The sequence below is a fragment of the Heliconius melpomene genome, chromosome 2 (assembly GCF_056956725.1).
Source record: "Heliconius melpomene rosina isolate 202511_hmr_F chromosome 2, ASM5695672v1, whole genome shotgun sequence".
Classification (NCBI taxonomy): Eukaryota; Metazoa; Arthropoda; class Insecta; order Lepidoptera; family Nymphalidae; genus Heliconius; species Heliconius melpomene.
The window spans coordinates 9,243,374-9,265,862 of NC_140390.1; the positions used below are offsets into that span (position 1 = coordinate 9,243,374).

Below are 22,489 nucleotides of genomic sequence, written 5' to 3' on the forward strand. Positions count from 1 at the left end.
CGGCGTTGTGTTGCACCACTCAACATGCAATACCTTAAGAATCCGGCGGAAAGTGGGTAACGACAGTGGCTGAATGGGGAATGGAGTATCTCAACACTAGGTTTCCAGCTTTCCACAGCCTATCCTGCTGTATACACTATAAAGCACGTAGAATAAGAATTAAGAAAAAGAATCGTGTATTTAAAGCGGGTGAAGCCGCGGTCGCTAGTATTTAAATATAATCATCCTCCTGAATGTCGCAACGGCCTCAACACGTGATCTAATATGCTTTCAGATTGAACATGGATTTTGTCCTACAAAACTATGATGGGCTAATAATAGGATTGCTGTTTTATTTCTTCCTTATAGGGATGTGTAAGTTTATTAAAGGTTTTTTTCTTTTTTGCTTCACGCTGTATCCCGTACACTGCAGGATAGATAGAGGGAAGCAAATGTAAAGTCACTCCGTTTTTCATATTCAGTTCGAATTTATAATAGTGTATGCTGATTGCTGATTAGCGGAATTCGATGTCGCGCTTGGTCAAAGTTTGCCGGAGCGAGAAATTGAAATTGATTCATTTCTCCTAAGTTATTATTGAACCTACAGTGTACATGAGTGATAGTGAACTATAACATTTTCAATTTCGTTCTTTTTTCCTGATCCTGTAGATTCAAACAATCACTAACCCCACAAGTCAAATTTCAGTGCTCTACGCCGCGTTGCTACGGTTGTGTTGTCTGTCAGTCAGAGTGTCAGTAACGGAAGTGTTTTATATAAAGGTTTTATATATAGGTATAGGTATAGGGTTTTATATACATTTAATTAATTAAATATTTACATTTTTTCCATGATGTTTCAGTGGTTATAATAAATGAGGCCTTTTGCAAAGCGACCTGCTTAAACAACGCTAGACGGTTTCAGGCGAACAGCACCCAGGACATTGAAATGAATGAACGTCAACCGAAACTTGCGAAAACTATGAATTCTAATGATAATTGTAGAAGTTCTTTTGTAATTTAATATAAAAAATGTTTTTATTTTAAATTAACGCCATCTGTTATTACAATTTTAAACTAAAATAGCCAATGAAAAGTAGCTTTCGAAATTTAATATGAAGTGATTTCTTATAAACTAGCGTCATCTATAGTTACAATTTGTAATTAAAATATTCAAAGAATTTAGTAACTACTACTTCCCGCTAGATGGCTTTAAAACGTGATGTTTGAAATGAAACCAGAATAAATTATTTGTTTTTTTATTTTAACTTAAATATTACTTAATATATGTATTTAATTAATTAAAGCAATTAGTATCAAAAATACAGTTTTCTATTGTATTTAAATACCAATTTATAATTAGTCTGATTCTCATAAGAATAACCCACCTTATAATATATTTATAAATAAAATATTATGTACACATGAAGTATTTTCAACAAAATATTTTATTTATTATAATTTGTTGTTTTAGAGTGAAATACATATAATAGCATATATATTCAGTAGTCACTATCAACAACACTGTTGATACTTAGGTAACATAATTTTGTTCGTTTTATCAATCTTGCAATATTACTTATAATTAAAATAATCTCACAAAATTACACCCATTTTGCAAATTTTGGATAATTTAAATGGAACATAGACTGAATTTTGATTTTGGATTTTGAAAATGGAACGTGGACTGAATATGTTTTTTAACCCAGGTAGTTGTTGTTTTACATACTATTTTGAATAATATTCCTCTACTGACAACCAATCATTAAATATGATTAAAATTAAAATATTGTAAATACATCACTCGAAACTTTCCAAATAATTTATAATTGTAAAAACATTATAATTTTCACTCCAAAACAATTTTTAACTCAATTAACATCACACTTGGGTATATATAAATTAGACTTATAAAAAAATCACAGATCACTCTTCAACAAATATTTGGTTCATCGGCACTTTGTCGAATATCTTATTGGTGACATCTTGGAAGACGCTGCTGAGGCTCTTCTCGTATGAATCTTTGAGTTCATTGAAAACTAATTCGGAATTTTCGTTGAGGAACCTGTAATAGAGTGTTACCATTAATATTTTACAAGGTGAAAAATTAAGAGTAACGCCTATCAAAGGCAAGGCATTGTTTTCATTTCCCTCTTACGGTAAGACCAAGCGCGGCGTTTTATTTCACCACTCAGCAAACAATGTCTTAATAGGCCTAATTTTCAAAACATTTTCGAAACAAGTTCTCTTTGCCTACCCTCCTATGCGCACATAGGATATCGCATGAAAGTAATAACGCATAACGTTGATTTCCGCTACTCAACACACAATGTTTTAAAAAAACAGGTGGTGCGTAGAGAAAGGAATGTCTCGACACTAGGGGTTCCTTTTCAAAAAGAAACAAAACATGAAGTAAATTTACTTACAAGTTCATTTGATCACTAAGTCTCTTATCTCCATTGAATAAATTAGAGAACTGCAAAGAAACTTTCTTTGGAATGAATTTTATCTTGTAGTCTTTCATATGCATGTATGTGACTCCATCCCTGACCACAGGCTCTCCTATTAAATCGTGTTTCACGACCAAGTCCACTGAAAATATGAATATATCTATATATAGAAAATCTAAATATAGCTATATATGTTTGGCGTGTAGTACCATAATACATAATATTGTTCCTAATTTCGATTTTATTTTTAATTAGTGTGTAGATTTTGGCACTTTATGAAAAATAGTGAAATTTTGCAAAATCGTAGCTTGTTTGATCCTGGAAACTACAGACTAATCCCTGTCATGATATATGGAAAGAGTTACCAAATACTATTGGAGACTTTTGTGGTTTTTATTGTGATATTAATGCAAAATTATGCTTAATGAAAACTGAAAACTGAATATTATCGTAAAATTATGTTTAATGAGAAACAAATTAAATTGAAAATATTTACTATTATAAAATAGATATTGCTATAGACATATTATAACAGATTTTTTTATCCTTACCAACTGATGTCGCTAATATACAATTGGATTACATAATTTTATTACAATTTTTCAATTTACGAGCATTTTAAAGTTAACCATAGTACGTAAATAATGTTAAAAATATATACACTGTTATTTTCTATATAATAATAATATAATATTATTTGCATTCAAAATTTAAAAAAATATCTTAAGTAAGTAGTACTACCCGTCAATAGATGGCGCTGTACATACCCATAGTAATATTAGCGATACCCTTTCCTTGTATCGGTAAAACTAAAATTCTTCCTTTCATCACATAGTCAGCTAAAAATTCCATTTTAGGCGTTAAAGAATCAGTTCTTAGACGAAAATGCTTGAGATCAGCTCTTAAAAAAAGAAATGTATTATAAAATAAGAAAAATAAGCATGGTTTCTTATCAAATATATGCATTTTTGTTTATATATGTATACAATAGATGCCCCCTATTCGTCCCCTGCTCGCTTCGATCGTAAACCTCGTTTCGCTTCGCTCGTCGTGAAGATAAAAGAAGTAAAATCTATAATGGACAACCATTTTTTTCCGACATATTACTTACAACAGTACATACGCTATTCTTACACATATTGCTGTAAAAAAGTCACACATTTTTTTGTACACTTAATATGATTTTTATGATTTAAATATAATAAAAATATTAAATATGTAATTTCCTCGAGTCAATTTTTCCTTCTTAAGCGTAGAATAACAAGACGAAGCTTTTAAGGTAGTGTAAAAAAGTAAAAACCACTTTAGACTCACTTGTAACTGGTCAATATGGAGTCAGTCAAACCGTATATTTTAATATTCCTATAGTTCTGCGTAATGGTGACCGGACCGACGCCTGTGTCTATATTAATTTCAGACACTGCCAGTGGCTCGAGCGGTGGTACACCCAGCTGTGGGATACCTGGAAAATAAGTTATATTTTATTAGTATTTGAATTTGGAGAACTGTGAACGAAGTGTTTTGGCACCGGGTTTTGTCTGCCGATACAACGAGAAAATAAAAAACAACAAAATAAAATTACTGGTTTAGGAAGCGTTCGTTTCACTCTGAATGTTAGTTTCATTCGCATAAAGCCTAGTAGACAGAGGGAACCTGGGATTGCTCCGTTCTTGTAAAGACTTCCGTTCCCAGTGGAGAAGTGTCCACGGAATTCTCTTTGAGGCATTGTGTATGTGCCAGTGGTGAAACTCAACGCCGCGTTTTGTCTCGTTACCAAAGCGAGGAATTGAAAATGTTTAATATTTTATTCTGCCGAGTGGGAATCGAACCCTCAACAGAACGAGGTAAAGCGTCACTCAACTCGCAATATCTCCAGTGCCTGGATGTATAAATCACTCTCAAGTCTGAGATTAATTTTCCGCTCAAGATTGATCTCAGACTTGAGAGTGGTTTATAAATACAAGTCGTATATAGGTGCAAGCTACAAAAAACATACAAAATTGTAATATACATAATGTCTGACATTAAAAAGTCATTATACATTTAACCTTAAATTAACTTCACTCGCAAGTTCGTAATTTTACATTAAAATGGATATAATTCGTAAGTTGATACTTCCGTCTCACGAAGGAAGTCCAAAAGAAAATAATAAATCCTGTATATATTATATAAGATAGCATCGTGGCATTGGGAATAATATACTGCAGTACTTAATTGAAAGTTATGAGTGTAGGTTCGAATTGCTCTGCGGGTTCTGCCTTAAATGTAGAAGTGAGTTTGTTTGTTCCGTTCTTACTCGTAAACTTATTGATCGATTGTTTTTATTTTTAACTTCACGCTGTATCCCGCACAATACAGGATAGGTGAACCTCCATCTGGAGAGAACTTGGGAATCGAATGTTTGAATACCGAATGCATATTCTGAGAAGGGAGGGATTTAGGATTCCAGATTGAAGGGAATTCAAACTGGAATCCTAGCTTGGACCCTTGCCCTGCTGCCGGAAGTGTCTTTTTTATATTTATAAATGTTATTTATTTTAATAGGGTAATTTTTTTCTCTTTGGTAATAAAAATTAATAAGAATGTATAATAACAATAAATCTTAATATCCAGAAGTAAAAGAAATAAATGAGAAATGAAGAGTGAATTATTTGTGGATGTCATTGATCGTCTTTATAGCCTCCATTGTCATTTCCGTATAGATCGATGTTGCGATATTTTTAATGATTATGATCTTTATATATCACTATAAAAGTATTTAACGAGCTCTTCTTTCTTTTTTTTTCATTTTTTTTTCATTTTATCATTTTCAAGTGTTATCACAAACGTGGCGTTAAGTTCTGCTACTCAATCCTCAATATCTCGAAAACTTGGTAGTGTGTGGTGAACGGAGTGTCTAAACACTAGGGTCCCTCTATGCCTTTTATTAAAATTCTACATGATGGACCATTCCGTTTTCTTTTCCTTTGTACCCATCAGGCTTGACCTACTTACAATCGCTTTGTGGACTATTATTTTAATGTTCTTTTTTGCAATAGACATAATTATTTTCTGCGTAATATTTAACGTTTGTACGCTTTAGTTAATATATTTGAAATAATTTATTTTTACGTTGTATTTCCAAAAAGGGGCAATATTTGGCGAGTATACCCTACTAAGATCAAATGCTATTATTTTCAATAGACTTTTAGTAAGTCCACAAAGAAAGAAGCAGTATTCTAATATGTTGTAAGAGAAAGATCCCGCATTCGAGTCAAGGGCGAGTGACAGGCGCTCACTTCACGCTCGATGAGACAGATAAGCATTAAGTACACATTACCAACGCAGGAACTGTAATTAGAAATTACTATGTATTTGTAATATTTCTGCCAAATTTTCAAGGTGCTTGAGTAGCGGAACTTAACGCTCAACCTTGTTATATTTTATTTTTCAATAACATTTTGTTTTTCAGCTTATTGCTATATCCCGCATACAGCGAGGTAGGATTGCACTCATTGCCAGAGTGAAGGAATGAAAATATTATTAAATAATAAAGGAAATACGAAATAAGCAATGGATCACTTACCATTCTTCATCTTCCGTAGAGCGTCCGGCACTGCGGTCTTCAAGCAGTCGTTCAGCTTGCCATCCCGTTGCTTACACCGGATGAAATCTGAAGCTGAGATAGAAATGATACTTAAGTTCAGAGTATATAATATACTAATAGTAACTATTACTTATATATTATAGTAAACGCGACCTGATGTGGGGACGATTCCCACTCGGGGTAATGGATTATATTTATTTTTTTCTTTTAATTGCTATAGTAACAAGGCAAACCGCAGCATTGAATAATAATAGGATATTTCAGTCAAAAATATTAAATGTACCTACAGACAAAATATTTTTACTCTTTTATTATATATACGATAAGATAATATAAAATAATCATAATACGGGCGTTAAGGCGCGGTAGTCTGCTAATATATAACATATGTACAGCTAGCCTATTATTATAATGAATGAATTTCTTAAGAAAGTGTGTTGACATCTTCAAGCAATAATAATGTTGAAAGTTAGCCTTGAAGTGGACCGGCGGCGGCGCCGCGTGCAGTCACGTGGTGGACCATGCGTGCTTAAACGATGATATATTTTGGTTATTTCATATTAATTAATAAGTAAGTAATTTCTTTATTTTTTTGTGATTAAAACGAATAATACATATTTATGTGAGGCCGTGTATAGCGTCTGATTGTAGACGAGTTCGATTCTGATTCAGGAAAACGAATTATTTTGATGTCTTCGCTCTGGGAAAAAGGTAAAACACGGTGTTGAGTTCCCTTTGTCCATCTTTCTAAATGTGGAATACAGAGAAAAGCTCAAAAAATCTCGGACCTCATTTCTTTCTTTCAGTTTCGTACCTTTGAAAACACACTATATAAGGTGATACTGAATGATATATGAAGAAGATAGTGGACATGAAAGTGGAGAGTAGAGGCGAAAGAGGTATACATACTGTAACGTAAGAGTTAGAAAAAGATTTACGTTTGATTGGAATCCGCGTAAGTTTGCACCTCAGAAAGTTGTAGGGCAAGTTCAAGGCCAATTCGAGACTGCAAAATAGCTAAATAAGAGAATAGTATTTTTTTTCTTCTTTTGTGTGTCGGTTGTAGGTTCGGTTCCCACTCGGAGGAATTAATTATTTTCAAGTCCTCAAATAAGAAAACAAAACGCAGAGTTGAAGTCCATCACTCAACACAACAGCAAGATTTCGAATGTCGGGTGTTGCGTGGTGATCGGAATGTCTCAACATTAGGTTCCCTACCTTCCCTACTATACGCAGGAAAAAATGTGATTCCACTTTTTTACCATTATACACTGAGTGAGTTGTGACAACTTATCGAAGGCCTTACGACGTTTCACAATGACAGTATTGCATTGGACGATTTGTAAATAATGATGCAGATGCAGGCAACACTAGCTAAAGGCTTGCTTGAAATTTCTTACTATATACTCAAATGTCTCTTAAGAAATGCCTGTAATATATTATAGTTCCGTAATAAAGGTGTATAGATGAGGCTAACATAAACTCTAAAATATATAGAATTTATTCTACTTAACGAATTTTGTAAGCACTAATCGGCAGCTTTGTTTATACAAACCTTAAGGTCTTTAAAATGGAAAAAATCTTAATTTTTTTGATTTTCGTAGTAATTTCAAGAAATCTTCTCTCAGTACCCCCTTCATTCCCTAAACTACCTTCGTGTCACATTTCATTTTTTTGAATCAAATACTTTTGTCTATGCGTTATTTGTCTGTCAGTCAATAATAGAATATCTTTCAACGGAGTAAAAGATGAGAAAAACTAAAAAATCTATAAGTAGTTTTAAAAGTACTTATAGATTTTTTTATTTTTCCTATTAAGATAAACTACACAAGTTGAACTATAGAATGCTAAGGAATAATTTTTATAATAATCTTCTGTATAATCCACAATAATATAAGTATTGCAGATTGTAGATACAAAAGATTTCAACGCACACGCAGGTTGGTTCTAGCCAAATATAAGCATGGTATTGGGAAGCTGCACTGGCTTCTAATGAATTGTTTTCAACATAATTATGTTATTTTTTATCTGAAATAGTATCACATATTTTTTTTTGTCTCCAACCCTTACAATACCCTTATAAACTCCTCTAGTTATGCAGGTAGCAACCCTTAACGTTAAAATGTATTTTCCCAGTATCAATAGAAGATAACGTTATAAAATTTAAGCTTATTATTATGTATTATTTTCAGAATTTTTTGGATATTATAAATTGTAAAAAATGGGAACCCTACGGGAAAGGTAAAAAAACATTTTCCATTAAACAAATAGCACGCAAACAAAGTTGTGGGCGACGACTAGTTCTAATATAATTTCGTTGTTTACAATATTCATCTTATCGGTACATCTTCTTTACATATTTTATAATTGCATTGTAATTGGCCCAAGCATTTAACTATAATAATGATCATTAAGATCATTGATTGATATGAAAAAAGGTCGTATATCTTTGTATACAGGAAGTGGCAGGTTTTTTTACTATTCATATAACCATTTTGCAAAAACTGAATAGATTTTTTTTTATAAATCCGAATTTGACAGTTTGGAGTTTGAACTCTGTCTGAAAATATTATGACAATTGTTTATTAAATTAAATTATTATTATTGTTTACGCCTTATCCTACACATAGTAGAATAGGCAGAGAGAACCTAGTGGCAATACACTCCGTTCAAAAATTTCCATCAAATTTAAGGCATATATTATTAAGTTTTTATAAAGCTGAAAAATTTGTTTGGTTGACAGTGCTATCTCATGAATTACTGGTACGAACTGTAAAATTTCTTTTGTGTTGAATATTCAATATATCTTGTAAGGCCTGAGGCTATATTACACCACGCTACGAACAATATGAACGGAATAATTTACTATATTAAGTAAAGTTAGTACTTTATGTATTCAGGGGTTATTTTGTTTTGCTTTGTAAGGGAGGCCAGAGGTGGAGGATAGGCGTGGCCCAGTGGCATTGCGACTGTAAACGCGACAACTTGTGGGTTTGATTTCCATTTGAGGAAATGAATAATTAATATTTTAATCGGGTTGAGTTTTAGTGGGAAGTTGGTAACAGAAGTATTCTGGGGTCAGTGTCTAAACACTAGGTTCCCTCTACGTTACTATGTGCAGGATACCGCTATGTAAATCTAAAAGATAATGTGGTAATTTAAAATACGTGCCAAGTATGTCACGACTATTGAAGCATTGACACCCCGACCTCGGTGTCTATGACACACGTTTGGAACATAATCCTTCGCACAGTATAGAATAGCTGGTACTAATGTTCCCATATGATCTTATAGGACAATGAGAGACCTTCGAGAGTAAGGGAATACAAAAATATATGGTAATTAGGTAATTATTGTATGATTTTTGTGAGAACCTCCTCCTTTTGCAGAAATCGGTTAAAAAGCCTCATAGCGATCAAAAACCAGTGGACATGAAGCTCAACGATCGAAAGAGACAGCGGTCGCGTAACATCGAAAGTAGATTGTGTAACGTGAAATTGCGCTACGGTTACTGTAACTATTACCGCATTTAACCGCCGTTTTGACGGTTAAATTTAACTTTGAAAACAAACTTGTATTTCAATTTGCTATATATGTTGACATGTACCTGTGATTTCTATTGACGGTTAATTTTAACTTTGAAAATAAACTCGAATTTCAATTTCTTATACTTACATGATAGTTGTAGGTTCGATCGTCTCTCGGGAAAACTAAATATTTTTATTTGCCTTTTTTTATTTTTTAGGAAATATACAAAAAATTAATAAGTAATTTTGTTAATTTCCATAAATAGTGCCTTAGCCCTATTCGTGACCAAAGATCATCTTGGTGCATTGGACAGCATTTGACTGTAAACGCGATCATTGTGGATTCAATCTCGTCCTATGGCAATGAACTGTTCTAATTTTCCAAAAAGTGGACTATAGCATAGAGGAGTTGGGGCCAGCCGTAGTGCAAGAACACAAGCACGAGACTTCTAATGTCATTCGAGGAAATGAAATATTTAAAACTTTCTTTTCTTCACTCTGATACCGAGGAAAAATGCTAATATGTCCACCATTCAACACACAATGCCTCCAGAAATCGGCGGAAAGTGGGAAGCGGAGTGTCTTAGCCCTAGGCTCCCTCTGCCTACTCTGCGGAATCTACAAATATAAAAATATTCTAATATTTATTCAAGCAAAGCCGAATGGTGAAACTAGCTGTAGAATATTACCATACTGGAAGTTTCTATACTAAACGAGATGAACGATCGCTCGTTGGTGCAACATGTTGCGACGACCTTCAAGGAATATTCCACGAGTCCATTTTGTAATATCTTCACTGGGCCATGTGTTTGATGTGCTATTGCTGTACATATTTTATACTTATTTTTTTACCTTTTTTCAGCTTCACGCTATATCTCCCACATATCAGGTAGGCAGAGGGAACCTGGGAATCTAGTATTATGTATAAGGATCGCGTGTTCAGTGGTGAAACCTGCGCCACTTCTGGCTTAAAAAAATAACCTACATAATATCTAATTACGAGAAACAATCGTTTAAATTGCCATTTCTTTTTAGACAGACAGACAGACGATTGAACTCATAGGGAGACTCACATGAATTTTCCACACCCCAAGTGCCAAAACAACATAAAGCCAGTACCAACAACCTCACAAGGCCGAGCTGTTAAGGAACAACAATGGAATACAAACAATCAACAATATCATGATTATATTCAGAAAGCATGCAAGGACGCCCAACTAAATCTAAACGTGGTGTTTACAAATGAACTAACAGGTTATATAATATTCTAGCTTAGGTAAGTAAATAAGAATCAGCTTCACGCTTTAGCATATGTCTAATATGGCAGGATCTTTAGTAGGGAACCTAGAGACACTCAGTTCCCATTGCGACACTTCCGTTCCCCACTTTCCGCTGAATCCTGGTTGCATTGCGTGTTGAGAAGCGGAATTCAATATTACGCTTTCCTTCGTTACCAGAGCGAGGAAAAGAAAATATTTAATATTTAATTCTACCGAATGGGAATTGAACCCACAATGGTTGTGTTTACATTCGCTTGCTTGTGCCCCTGCACAAAAAGGTATCACATATATTTTCTTTAGTAATTTTTTAAGCTCACAACAAAAGGAATCAGGCAATCTTTAACTCGATGGCATCATATAAATAACTTAAATAATTTACTATAACGATTTACTATAGACATATTTACATAGAAACACTTAGATAAAGGCAATTTATATTAAATAATTGGTTGTCTGATTACTTGAGAGCCTTGGTCCGTGAGGTCAGAGGAGATCACCTAGCTTTGTTTACTTCATCACCGTTTTATAATGTTTTTATAATTTAGAATTACCTAAATATTAATTAATTTCAATTTACACATTCGAGGCCAGTGGTGTTGACAGATTTTGGTTTGATCTCCACTCGAGGAAGTTAAATATTTAATAATTTCATATTATTGATCTGGTGTGAAAAGTGCGGCGTTAAGTCCTGCCACTCATCAAGCAATTCCTCCACAATTCGGCACTAATGAGGGAGTGTCTTAACACTACGCTCCCTTTGTATTATTTGTTACACGCAGGATACATGGTTGACGGTAAAAAATAAAAGATTGAGGACATCGTGTTTCTAAACATATTAGATGTATAGTTGGGTTGTTCATTTTGCGCCAAACACACGGACATGAACACGAATTAAGTGTTAGTAAAAATTAAGAAAAAAATATTAATTATCTCTGATTATATTAGAGACGCGGGAAGCTATTAGAGGAATTATATAACGCGAAAAACGGTAAATTAAATTATAAATATTTAATTACCTACTTATATTGAAAATTCGCAAATAAAATGAAATTGTGATTTGAACTCGGTACAATAATTATTTTTCCTATAATTTCTTCTGCTTATCTTTTGTTTGTATGCAAGATTGTCATCTACAGAAACCGCTAGAATGCATAGTGATTTCCGCGACCTAACGTATAAGTATTTCTCTATATATAGATTTTATTTACTTGGAAGTCTATAATATGTATGTACGTCTTTATGTAAATGTTTTGTAATAGCTTTAAGCGCCCAGCTTTGTCCGTTCAGAGTTCGATTTTCTCAAGAGATATTTTCAAGCAACTGGCTAATAATTGCCATTTGCATGAAAATGTCTATATAAAACATTATTTTTAGGATTCCGTATATTAAAAGGAAGAAACGGAAACCCTTATATCACCCTTGGATCACTTTGTTGTCCGTCCGTCAATCCGTCTGTCAAGAGCATTTATTTCGATATAGATCTGAAATTAATATTAATTATATTGGATTCGATTTCGATATCGGATTATTCGATTCGATTTTTGTAATATGCGATCATTACAGTTATTTTACAAAGAATATTATAAATTCTTACCCAAATCAATAATTTAACATTTAAAAATGTTACTGAACGAATAAATCAAATTATTCATTGACATCAACACATTTGACTGTCAATTCTATTTATTAAATGAATAAACATGTAGTTCAAGCGGGCGAAGCCGCAGGGGGGCTGCTAATATTAAATAATCAGGTCTATGGTCCCTACTAGCACAAAAGCGTAATTACACTTATTCAACGTAAAAAAAAATACATTTTCAGTTGTTGTATTAGGCACTAATATTGTATGAAATTAACTACAATTATAACTTTGTTATTTTCTATGTATTATTCAAAATTTTTCATTTTGGATTTTTTCCTTTATTTATATTGCAAGTTCTCATATAATCATAATTAACTCGTTTACATTTAGATTCTGTATCGCTGCGCGACGATGTCCGCGAATATAAATATTTAAATCAATATAAATGCAACTAATAAATACGGAAATCATTAAATAAATTAAATGCAAGAACAAAGTGCATCTATTATGTTATATATGTATGTTGAGGTCATCATAAATAATCAATTTTACATAAATTAATATAAATTATAAGTAATATTATTTATGTGAATATTTTTTTTTGTAATTTTTTTAGCTTCACGCTATATTCCAAATTGTGGAAGCATTTTGGCGCTTATTAGGGGTTCCCACGTCAGAAAATAGTGGCTGGTGTTAATTAAATGTTTACTCAATTTCAATTTGGCATTACATTTCAAGAGTGAAAATAAAAACAGACAGACCGACAGACAAACAGACACAAAAATGATCCTGAAACCATTCCGTAGGTCACCTTTTAGGTACCCTAAAAAGAATATTAGGTAGGATTAGAACCTGCACTATACATTTAATTTAGTAAACATATCTGTACGTACAAGAGGAAAATTTTACACGTAACTCAACCTCAGCGCACTATTGCGTAAACCTTATTAGATTACGATATGCCTTCCTACCTCTGTAATGAATTATAATTAATATATACATAAGTAGGAATTATCACTATTTCCGCGTGTATTTACGAGTATAATATTTAATTATGACTGTTAATATGATGGTTGCGGGTTCAATCCTCGGTCGGGAGAATTAGTTATTTTCGTTTTCGTTGCTCTAGAAAGACGAAGTGTGGCGTTAAGTTTTGGCACTCGACGTGCAATGTCTCTATTTTTATTTACAATTAGCTTTTAGCAGTTAGCAATTAGCAATTAGCTTATAAAAGTTTTTATATGTACTATAAATATATATTCTCATATTTTGATTCTTTTTTATATATACTGCAAGTTTTCACTTCTACCCACATTTCTATGGGAAATACATGGATTTAATTACGTGGATTTTAGTAATTTAAGTTTGCTGCAGTCGGCAAATATAACTTTGTAATTATTTTTCTATAGAATATTTTTCTTTTACTTTTCCAATTTCTTCTTATCTTTATTGAGAATTCCCACCTACCTACCTACATATGTTTAAAAATGTCGATTATGATTAAGTTTTAAGCCCTTGATCTAGGCCGTCATTGCGCAGCGTCATTAAAAAAAAATGGTTCCGCAGGTGGCAGAATGACTCTTTTCAGAGTTCCGTGTCTATTAAGGAAAAAAAGAACCCTTGGAGGAAACATTTGGAGATATCGAGTTGAATTCAAACCATATACTCAGGTCTACGGCCCCTTGATTGAAAGAGGGAACCCTCGGTGGGCAAACCCGACTTGCGCTTGTCCAGTTTTTTTATATGTATTATACCTAACATACAATTTATTTCTTTTGTAACAATTATAAATAAAATATTTAACGTTTTTTGCGCAATGTAATCTAAATAGTCTATTGTATTCTTACTTAGTACTATAGAAACTAAAGGAAAAACTTAAAAGAAAACTTAAGTGTGCAGAGGTTATTATTAATATGATATTGTCACGACTTGCAAGCTTTTTACTACGTCTTCGTTTGTGTCAAATAGAAATATGAAATCAAGCGCTGAGACATGTGGCATGTGGCAAAAGCCCAAGGTATCCTCTGACCGCAGGTATAATGGGTTACATCGAAATTTGCCTTTGTCGATAAATGGATTTCTGAAAAAAAAAAACTTCAAACTAGCAGGTTCTGGGATAAGAGAGTTTAACCAAACAATCTCTACAGTTTTATAATATTAGCCTAGATAATATTTTTGACGATTGTTCGTCAATTGATAATCTTATTAATATTTATTTCGTCGGTGGCTATATGTACACGGTAGAAGGTTCAAATGCTCGAGATGTTTTTCGGTTTTATGCTGTATATACTAGTTCTTTTATACATTTTTAGAAACCCGACGTTTCTGGCAAGTAAGACACTCGAGGCAACTAAGTAATCATTTGCAATTTTAAAAAGTAATAAAATGAAAAGATGACAGACCGTAAATCATGTCAACTATGTTCTCTCGAAAATAGTGGCCGCTCTGAAGATGACTGCGCATATTTAATTTTAAGATTTTTCTCATTTGTTTGTTTTTTTTCCCTGAGTAAATAATACGCAAAAGTTCAAAACCCTGACTTCAGAGTGGCCACGACCCGTCAACTTACTAAAAAAACTGCATGTATTAGTAACAGTATAATCCGATTAATTAAAAATTAATTTAATTTTAATTAACCGGTTAATGATTTAATTTATATTAAGTAAAATCTGGAGAGAGAATCTCGACAACAGAGCTAAGAAATGAAAATATAAATATAAATAAATATAATTCATTATATTTATATAATTCATTTCCTCGAGTGAGGATAGAACCCACAACCAGTCGCGTTTCACGCGACTTTCCACCAAAGATCGTTTTGTATAAAAATAAATTTTCTTTGTAAATAAAGTGCCATTGCAAAATGTCGTTAAGATTTGGGACAAGCAAATGCAGAGTTCAATGTTAAAATAACAGGTTTACGTCAAACGTGGACAACGATCTACATTTTAGTATTTACAACTTTTTTTTATACTTTCAATTTCGTTTTGTTTTATTTTTAAAACATATTTACTTTCTTTATTGTTTCGTTAATTTTTTTTGGTTTTTTATAATTAAAAAAAAAATACTGCTATATAATTTATAAAATTCCTACTTAAATAAGTGTCACAGATAAAAATAGATGTCTATTTATTTATCGATGTTGTTCATTTTTTTTAATTAATTTAAATTTAGCGATTAAAATAAATATTTAATATAATGTATTTCTATTATACTTTTTATCAACTATCTTTTTATTTATTCGTGATAGTCGTCGAATACTAATAAGTATTAGGTTTACATATATATAATTTAAAAACATAATGATAAATTGAAAAATATTTTGCACTTATTAAACATTGTAAATACATTATAATAATAATTCATAAAATAAAAAAAAGTACACAAATACAAATCGTTAAATTCAAACTATGCTTCCAAAGAAGTACCTTCACCTTATAAAAATAATAAATACTTACGCAACGCATTCTCAGCAGCCACAAATGTGAAAATTGCAAAGAAAAAAATTAAAATCATTTTTTTTATTTCACAAAATAAGTCTTTGGCACTATAAGTCAATACCTAAGCCGATTTAAAAAATATGTGAGCGCGCGCTTCGCCTGTCAAGAACTGAGTTCGCGCGGTTTTTACACCCATATATATAATATCTATTTTCAATGTATTGCAGAATGGAAGTGCAAACTAGTTATTGATTATTAATTTAAAATTGGGTATTATCATTTAATGTTATAATGAAATTAAATGTTCACTTGATATAAGTATGAATTCGATAAGTAAAAAATATTTTCTTTTATCTTTATCTTGTCTTTGTTTCTTTAAATATTATGTAGGCAAAAAGCGAAAATAGTGATACATCTGTTCTTAACCTTTTTTTTAAGTTGTTACACTTTTTATTCCTTTTAAAAACTTAAAATTTATTTAGGACGGTCGTAATTTAATCGCAAACTTTCTTTTGCCAGTTTATTAAAAACAAAGATTTTTCAACCAAGATATTTGTGCCCACAAGTACTGCGTGCACTCAGGAGTCTACTCTACCAGTATTGCGTCAGGAATGTAAGGCAACAGGAACGCGACCTCAAACTCATTTTGTATGAAAATTAAAGTTTGTAATGGTTTTTCTTCCCTTTTATTTACATATCGTTCTGCAATCTAAATATGTATAGTGTTACCAGAGCGAGGAAATGAGAATGATTTATTCCCAGGAATGGAAATCGAACCCACAATCGTCGTGTTTACATTAAGACGCTTTGCCGTTACACCTCGGCAGCGTATTGCGAGAAATGTTTAAAAACATATTTAACAAATTTTATATTATTAGAGGAAAACAATTGTTTTTTCCGATTTTTTGTACCTATAGATTTGTAAATTGCCGGCGTTTTGCGAAAACTCAAATAATATTGAAATACATAAACAACAACATTATTTTAATACTTTGCACATCTAAATAGATATTTAAACGACTGCGCGACACAATGGAGGTAATTTTGTTGCAAAAACTAAGGATGGACTTTTTTGGCTCATTTTTAAAGTAATTTTAAATATTTTTCTCCCAAAAAATCCTGCAAAATTTAAAAACTTCCTATCCCATGCGGTTGACCCTATTAATTTGTTTCTTATTTCTATAACTCAATAAAAAAAAACCTCACGGTGTCTCCCGCAAGTAAGAATGGAGATTATCATGTAAAAATTATATCAAAAATGGTGTTTGCAGAGTTATATCTGTATATGAGACTTAAATAATAAAATAATGTAATTTTTAAATATTTCAGCTTCCCGCTGTATCATCGCACAATGCAGGGTAGGCAGAGGGAAAGGGAACCTAGTGTTAAGACACTGCATTCTCCACTTAAATATTTAATTAACTTTAATATTTAATTTTATATAAACAAGAGGTCAAAATGAAAATATTTGACGGAACTTATAGTAACGAAAGAGTGATCTTGCAATATTACAATCATGATTATAGTGGTGTACGGAACATTCATTTTTTATAATTCGTTCTCATTAACAGTTTATTAATTTTCATGAGGTGCCGCCATGTCTTTTTTGCTTTACGCTGTATTCCGCACATAGCAGAGAAGGCAGAGGAAAAATGGGCATCTAGTGTTAAGACACTCCGGTCCCCATTAAGACACTTCTGCTCCCCACTTTCCGCTGAAATCTCGAGGAATTGCTGGAATTCAATCTGGCCACTATAAGCATTACATGAAAATGTAGCGTCATTCCTATAGAAAGTTACTACTGACTCGAAAGGCAGTTCTGCCGAGTTGAGCTGGTAAAAAACTCTAAAGTACCTACAGTAGGTACTGAATATAACGCGACTAAGGTGTGATATAGAGATGCCTCTTTATTTTTTAGATTTCAGGCGGTGGCAGATTGAGTGGCGGAACTCTACGCGCGCGCGTTGTCTCGTTACCAAGGTTAGAACGTGAAGATATTAGGAGAATTAGGTTCCGCACTCACACGCAAAACCTCGAATTTGGATTAATAGTACCCAACAGAATGCCACAATATTATAATTTATAAAAGAAATACTAATCATTCCAAAGTAATACTAATAAATTGTCCCTATTTAAAAAAAAACATATTTTTTAAATAAACAAATTAAAATTGTATTGTTTCATATAGACGTACTGTTTGAAAGCATTTTTTTCTTTGAAAGTATAAGCTATGTGTTACCTTGAAATATTTCTTCACTACGCTAAGAAGTCCATTCTTTATATGAGGTTGTTTTTGCAAAAGTTAAATGGTGAAATATTTACATTTCACCATCCTTGCCTTAGTTTGATGGTCAGATTGTATACGCGACGGCTGTTGGTTCGATTATCACTTGGAGGCTTATACAATATTTAAGAAAAATGCTGCCGGATTGATTCGTAAGAGAAAACCTTGGTTGAAATCCGAGAAGACAGTCTCGAGCTTAAGTACCTATTTCCTGAAGGGCATGTATGAAAAGGTTAAAGAGGGCATGAATGAAAGAGATATGCAGGTAAAACACGAAATACAATTTTAGAAAACGACAATATTTATGTCTTTATGGTCAGAATAAATATTTAAAATACTTAATTAAATTATTGTCATTTTTCCACTCTGGTAGACAGAAGGCGGCGTTGAGTTCCATCACTCATCACGCTATTTCTCAGCTGCAAGCATGTGGCCAAAGGAGTATCTTAACCCTATGTTCCCCTGCTTTGCGGGGAAAAAGCGTGAAACTGCAGAATAAGGCGATAAAATACTATTAATTCGTTATAACATTAGCTTAAATTCATCATTAATAAAGATTGAGGAAGATGTTGTTTGACTGTACATATTTATATTTTTTATCCTTGATTTTTATTTTAGACAAAAACAACAAAATTAAAATATTTAATAAATAACTTACATGCAAATTTTTTGCACAATACATTATACTGGAAAAAAATAAATTCAATTAATGATTAAATTTTTTTAAATTTATTATAAAATAACTAAATTATATTTTGTTAAGTAAGTATATAATAGCAACCTCATAAGTATAGGGAATATGAATTATAACCCATGAAAAATATGAGGTTGTAGGGATGCAGCAGTACAGTGTGACTGTAACTGCAACAGTTTTGGGTTCAATTTCCATTCATTTCAGTTATTTTCATTTCCACCATTTAAATTAGAAGAAAAATTAGGAGCAGACTGTCTTATTATTAGGTGTAGGAGGGTACTTAAAAAAATATTCTAAATAGATTTTTTTTTATATTATTACAGATATTAAACAGAATTTGATATAACATAGTAAAAATGTCAAAGAATTTATATTACAATAAGGTAGAACTTTAAAATATATATACTTTATTATAATAGTATTAGACATTTAAAAAACTACCAAAAAACTAAAACAGAAACTTATTTATCTGCATATTTTCTTTGATAGATAAAATGTCTAATAAAGACTAAATTATTATAATATAATTATAATTATCATCTTGTTCATACTCAAATTCTGCCGAATTTTCGAGTCTCTATCTAATGTATTGCAACATGCTTTGCCTTTGCTTAATTTGCTTTTTGTGCTTACCAGAGAGGGGAAATAAAAATAATAAATATTTCATTCTCCTTAATGATAATTAAACCCACATTCAGTATGTATACAGTCACATGTTTGTACCACTGCACCATACTGGTTTCTAATAAAATAAACATAATAACTAGATTATTACAATATCATTATCCTCTATTTGTCCATATTCATAGTTATCTCTTCTAGAATATTCTTTATAACCCTTTTGATATCTTAATGCTAAAGAATCTTCCGGATCAGTTCTATTGAAAATAGAGTTGCCAGTTAAATTTAATTTTATTATACCAAAATATAAACAATCTTCATTCCTAATTTCTTTGTTTCTCCTTTCTTTTATTATTAAAGAGTTTTGAACTGGCAACATTAGTAGCATATCTTGCAGTTTATCATTTACTTTAACTTTAGACTGTATCATAGCACTTAAATTAGAGTTGTTTTGTAAAGGAAGATGACATTCTATACAGCGAACATTATTTTCATGATCTGTGTTAAGAGGAACTGGAAAAAGTCTTTCATTTAAATAATATCTGTACATACATTTGTGATTACTTAAACTGGTAACACTGCCCTTACTGCTTATCCTTGATTTAGCGGAGTGGCATTCAAAATAATTGTTTTTTCTAAATTCTTTAATGTTCTTTATATTATCTTCTTTATCGGGATCCATTAAAGTAACTTCTTCTTCTGAATTAGGATATATTTTAAAGATACTAGGTTCTGAGCTGGATACTTTTTCCGGTTGTTCTACGATAGTTTTTAAGGATACTTTTCTAAGATCGTTAGTGTTAAAAGAATCACATGATTGATAATTTTCATTTCTATAATATTGTTGTAAATCACATTTTATGTTGGAATATTTTCTTGGTTTTGTTCTATCTTTATTTAAGTTAAATTGACACGAGTTTTCAGACATTTTTAAGTCACTCTTTTTATTTGTTTTACAGTCACCGCAAAATTTACAAAGCTCATCAACTTCTAGCTTTTTGTAGACGTGATAATCAGATTGGGTAGTTTTCTTAGTGGTGTATTTATTTTCTGCATGTAAAACGCCAGCGGAACAACTCTTTTCTTTAGAACACACTGTCTTGGAGACCAACGTCTTCACTATTCTAGGATTTTTTGAATTATTTGCGTTTTTTACATGTCTTTTATACCGTTCACTTGAAAATTTTACACCTGTAGTATTATTTTTCGACATTTTGTTCTAGATCTGATTTATATTCAAAATTATTAGCAGTTAATTCTAAAAGAAAATAACGTTTTAAGTTATTTTCTTAAATGTCAAAGTAAACGCCAAACATACGTTACCATGTCAACAGCTTACTAGAAATTTTAAGCTGTTTAAATACTAAAAAAAAAAATTTTTAATTTAAGAATATAAAGTGGTGCTTTATTTATTCCAAATTATCTATAAAATAAATAAGCATCTAAGATTATTATAGTGCAATTTATTAAGTAATATTTAATATTATAAAATTAATCTGACAGTGACATCTAGCGACAAGTAGCAAATAAGCTAACGTAGAATTAAAATTATAATACAATTTTGTACTTTCTGGATAGATGGCAGGCTTACAACATTCGTAGAACCAGAATAATAAATTAACTTAATGAATAAAATAAGATATGGCTAAGATAAAAATTAAGTATGTGTACCGTACAAGAGCAATGTTTACTTCCGACTCTCAATACGCAACGTCTTAGAAATTGGACAGAAAGCAGAAAGTCGATTTTAATAGAAAAGGAATACAGTCGAATTGATAACCTCCTTTTCTTACAGAAGTCGGTTAAAAAATGAGATACCCCACATATGGTATATAGGTACGGTATTTTGTTTTAACTGTTAAGACACTCGGCTCCCCGCTAGGGATTTCAATCTCGGTAGGTATATCTTGGAATTGCAGGATCCCGCATCATTTTCTAGTCTCGCGAACGTGGGATGAAGGATGCGGGATCCGCGGGATTTTCGGGATTTCTAAGAAGTATATACAGGAGCTGTCGCGAGTGCGACAATCGCTAGTGAAAAGTTTTCGAAAGCCAATTTCGATCTTACTTTGTAATAGGAGTTGGTGTAAATATTATCGTCACCACGTTATATACTTTGAGGCCAGCCGTGGCGCAGGCTTTTTTTTATGAATAAAAAACATAATTTTATTACGTATTTATGATTATATTGTTCTTCACACGTTTGTGAATATTTAAACTTAAGATTGCTTATCGTGGTCATGGCCATCATATGTAAAGGTAAGGCCAAGGTCCACACTTAGATTACTGTCTTTATCTATTCACATACGAGTAATGAGTATGTATCTACTAGCGACGCGATCGCGGCTTCGCCCGCTTGACTTGTCCTTTTTTTATTTACTAATCTCAATTACTTTCATATTCAATAGAGTTATCTTCTTAAAGATCAAAGTTTAAGTCAATTCTATGTACAGATTTTAAGCCGTATCTTCCGTAACTGGGACAGATCAGCCCCACTAGTATTACCTATATAAGAAAATAAGTATTAAAAACTGAAATTAGTCATGACACCAGAGCGAAGAAATAAAAATATTAATAAATAATATTTTTTCCCTCGAGTGGGGATTGAACCCAGAACCGTCGCGTTGCATTCACACCCTTGTGCCCCTGCGCCATGACGGCCTCAGTAAATAAGTTTTGTATGAATGATATTTTATAAACCTATAATTTGCGACAGCAATTAACACTTAAGTAAGTATAATAGTTGTAGTTTTACGGTAATACATCGCTATTACTTCTACTTATTTAATTGATACTTAGATAAATAATAAATATATTAATTTGGTTAATGGTAAATCTCAGTTTCGAAGAAGTTTCCAAAATTATAATAAAAATAAATAATTTAACTTTCAAAAAATTCACTCTGTATCCCGTTCATAGCAGAAAAGGCAGGCGAACCTAGTGGTAAGACACTACGTTCCGTTTCCTCACTTTCCGCCGAACTCAACGCCGCGCTTCGCCTCGACACCAGACCGAAGAAATGAAAATATGAATTTAAATAAATAATTAA

General features: G+C 32.0%; 2 protein-coding genes across 2 annotated transcripts; both read right to left on the reverse strand.

The window, feature by feature from the left end:
* Positions 1–1,226: 1,226 nt before the first annotated feature.
* Positions 1,227–16,025, reverse strand: Jhbp12 (Juvenile hormone binding protein 12). Its single transcript, XM_085199935.1, has 6 exons — positions 15,860–16,025; positions 5,992–6,084; positions 3,741–3,888; positions 3,194–3,327; positions 2,403–2,568; positions 1,227–2,041 (listed from the first exon to the last, which is right to left on the reverse strand). Exons 1-6 carry the CDS (start codon positions 15,915–15,917, stop codon positions 1,903–1,905), a joined length of 738 nt encoding a protein of 245 aa, XP_085056061.1. The 5' UTR covers positions 15,918–16,025; the 3' UTR covers positions 1,227–1,902.
* A 2,806-nt stretch (positions 16,026–18,831) lies between these two features.
* Positions 18,832–20,742, reverse strand: LOC146540800 (uncharacterized). Its single transcript, XM_085200734.1, has one exon. The coding sequence runs from the start codon at positions 20,651–20,653 to the stop codon at positions 19,583–19,585; it is 1,071 nt and encodes a 356-aa protein (XP_085056860.1). The 5' UTR covers positions 20,654–20,742; the 3' UTR covers positions 18,832–19,582.
* Between the last annotated feature and the right edge of the window lie 1,747 nt (positions 20,743–22,489).

Coding starts and splice junctions, on each gene's coding strand:
- LOC146540800 (XM_085200734.1), bottom strand. CDS start 20,653: ATGTCGAAAAATAATACTACAGGTGTAAAATTTTCAAGTGAACGGTAT.
- Jhbp12 (XM_085199935.1), bottom strand. CDS start 15,917: ATGATTTTAATTTTTTTCTTTGCAATTTTCACATTTGTGGCTGCTGAG. Junction 3,328..3,740: donor TCCATATTGACCAGTTACAA/GTGAGTCTAAAG, acceptor TCTTTTTTTAAG/AGCTGATCTCAAGCATTTTC. Junction 2,569..3,193: donor TATCGCTAATATTACTATGG/GTATGTACAGCG, acceptor TCATATTTTCAG/TGGACTTGGTCGTGAAACAC.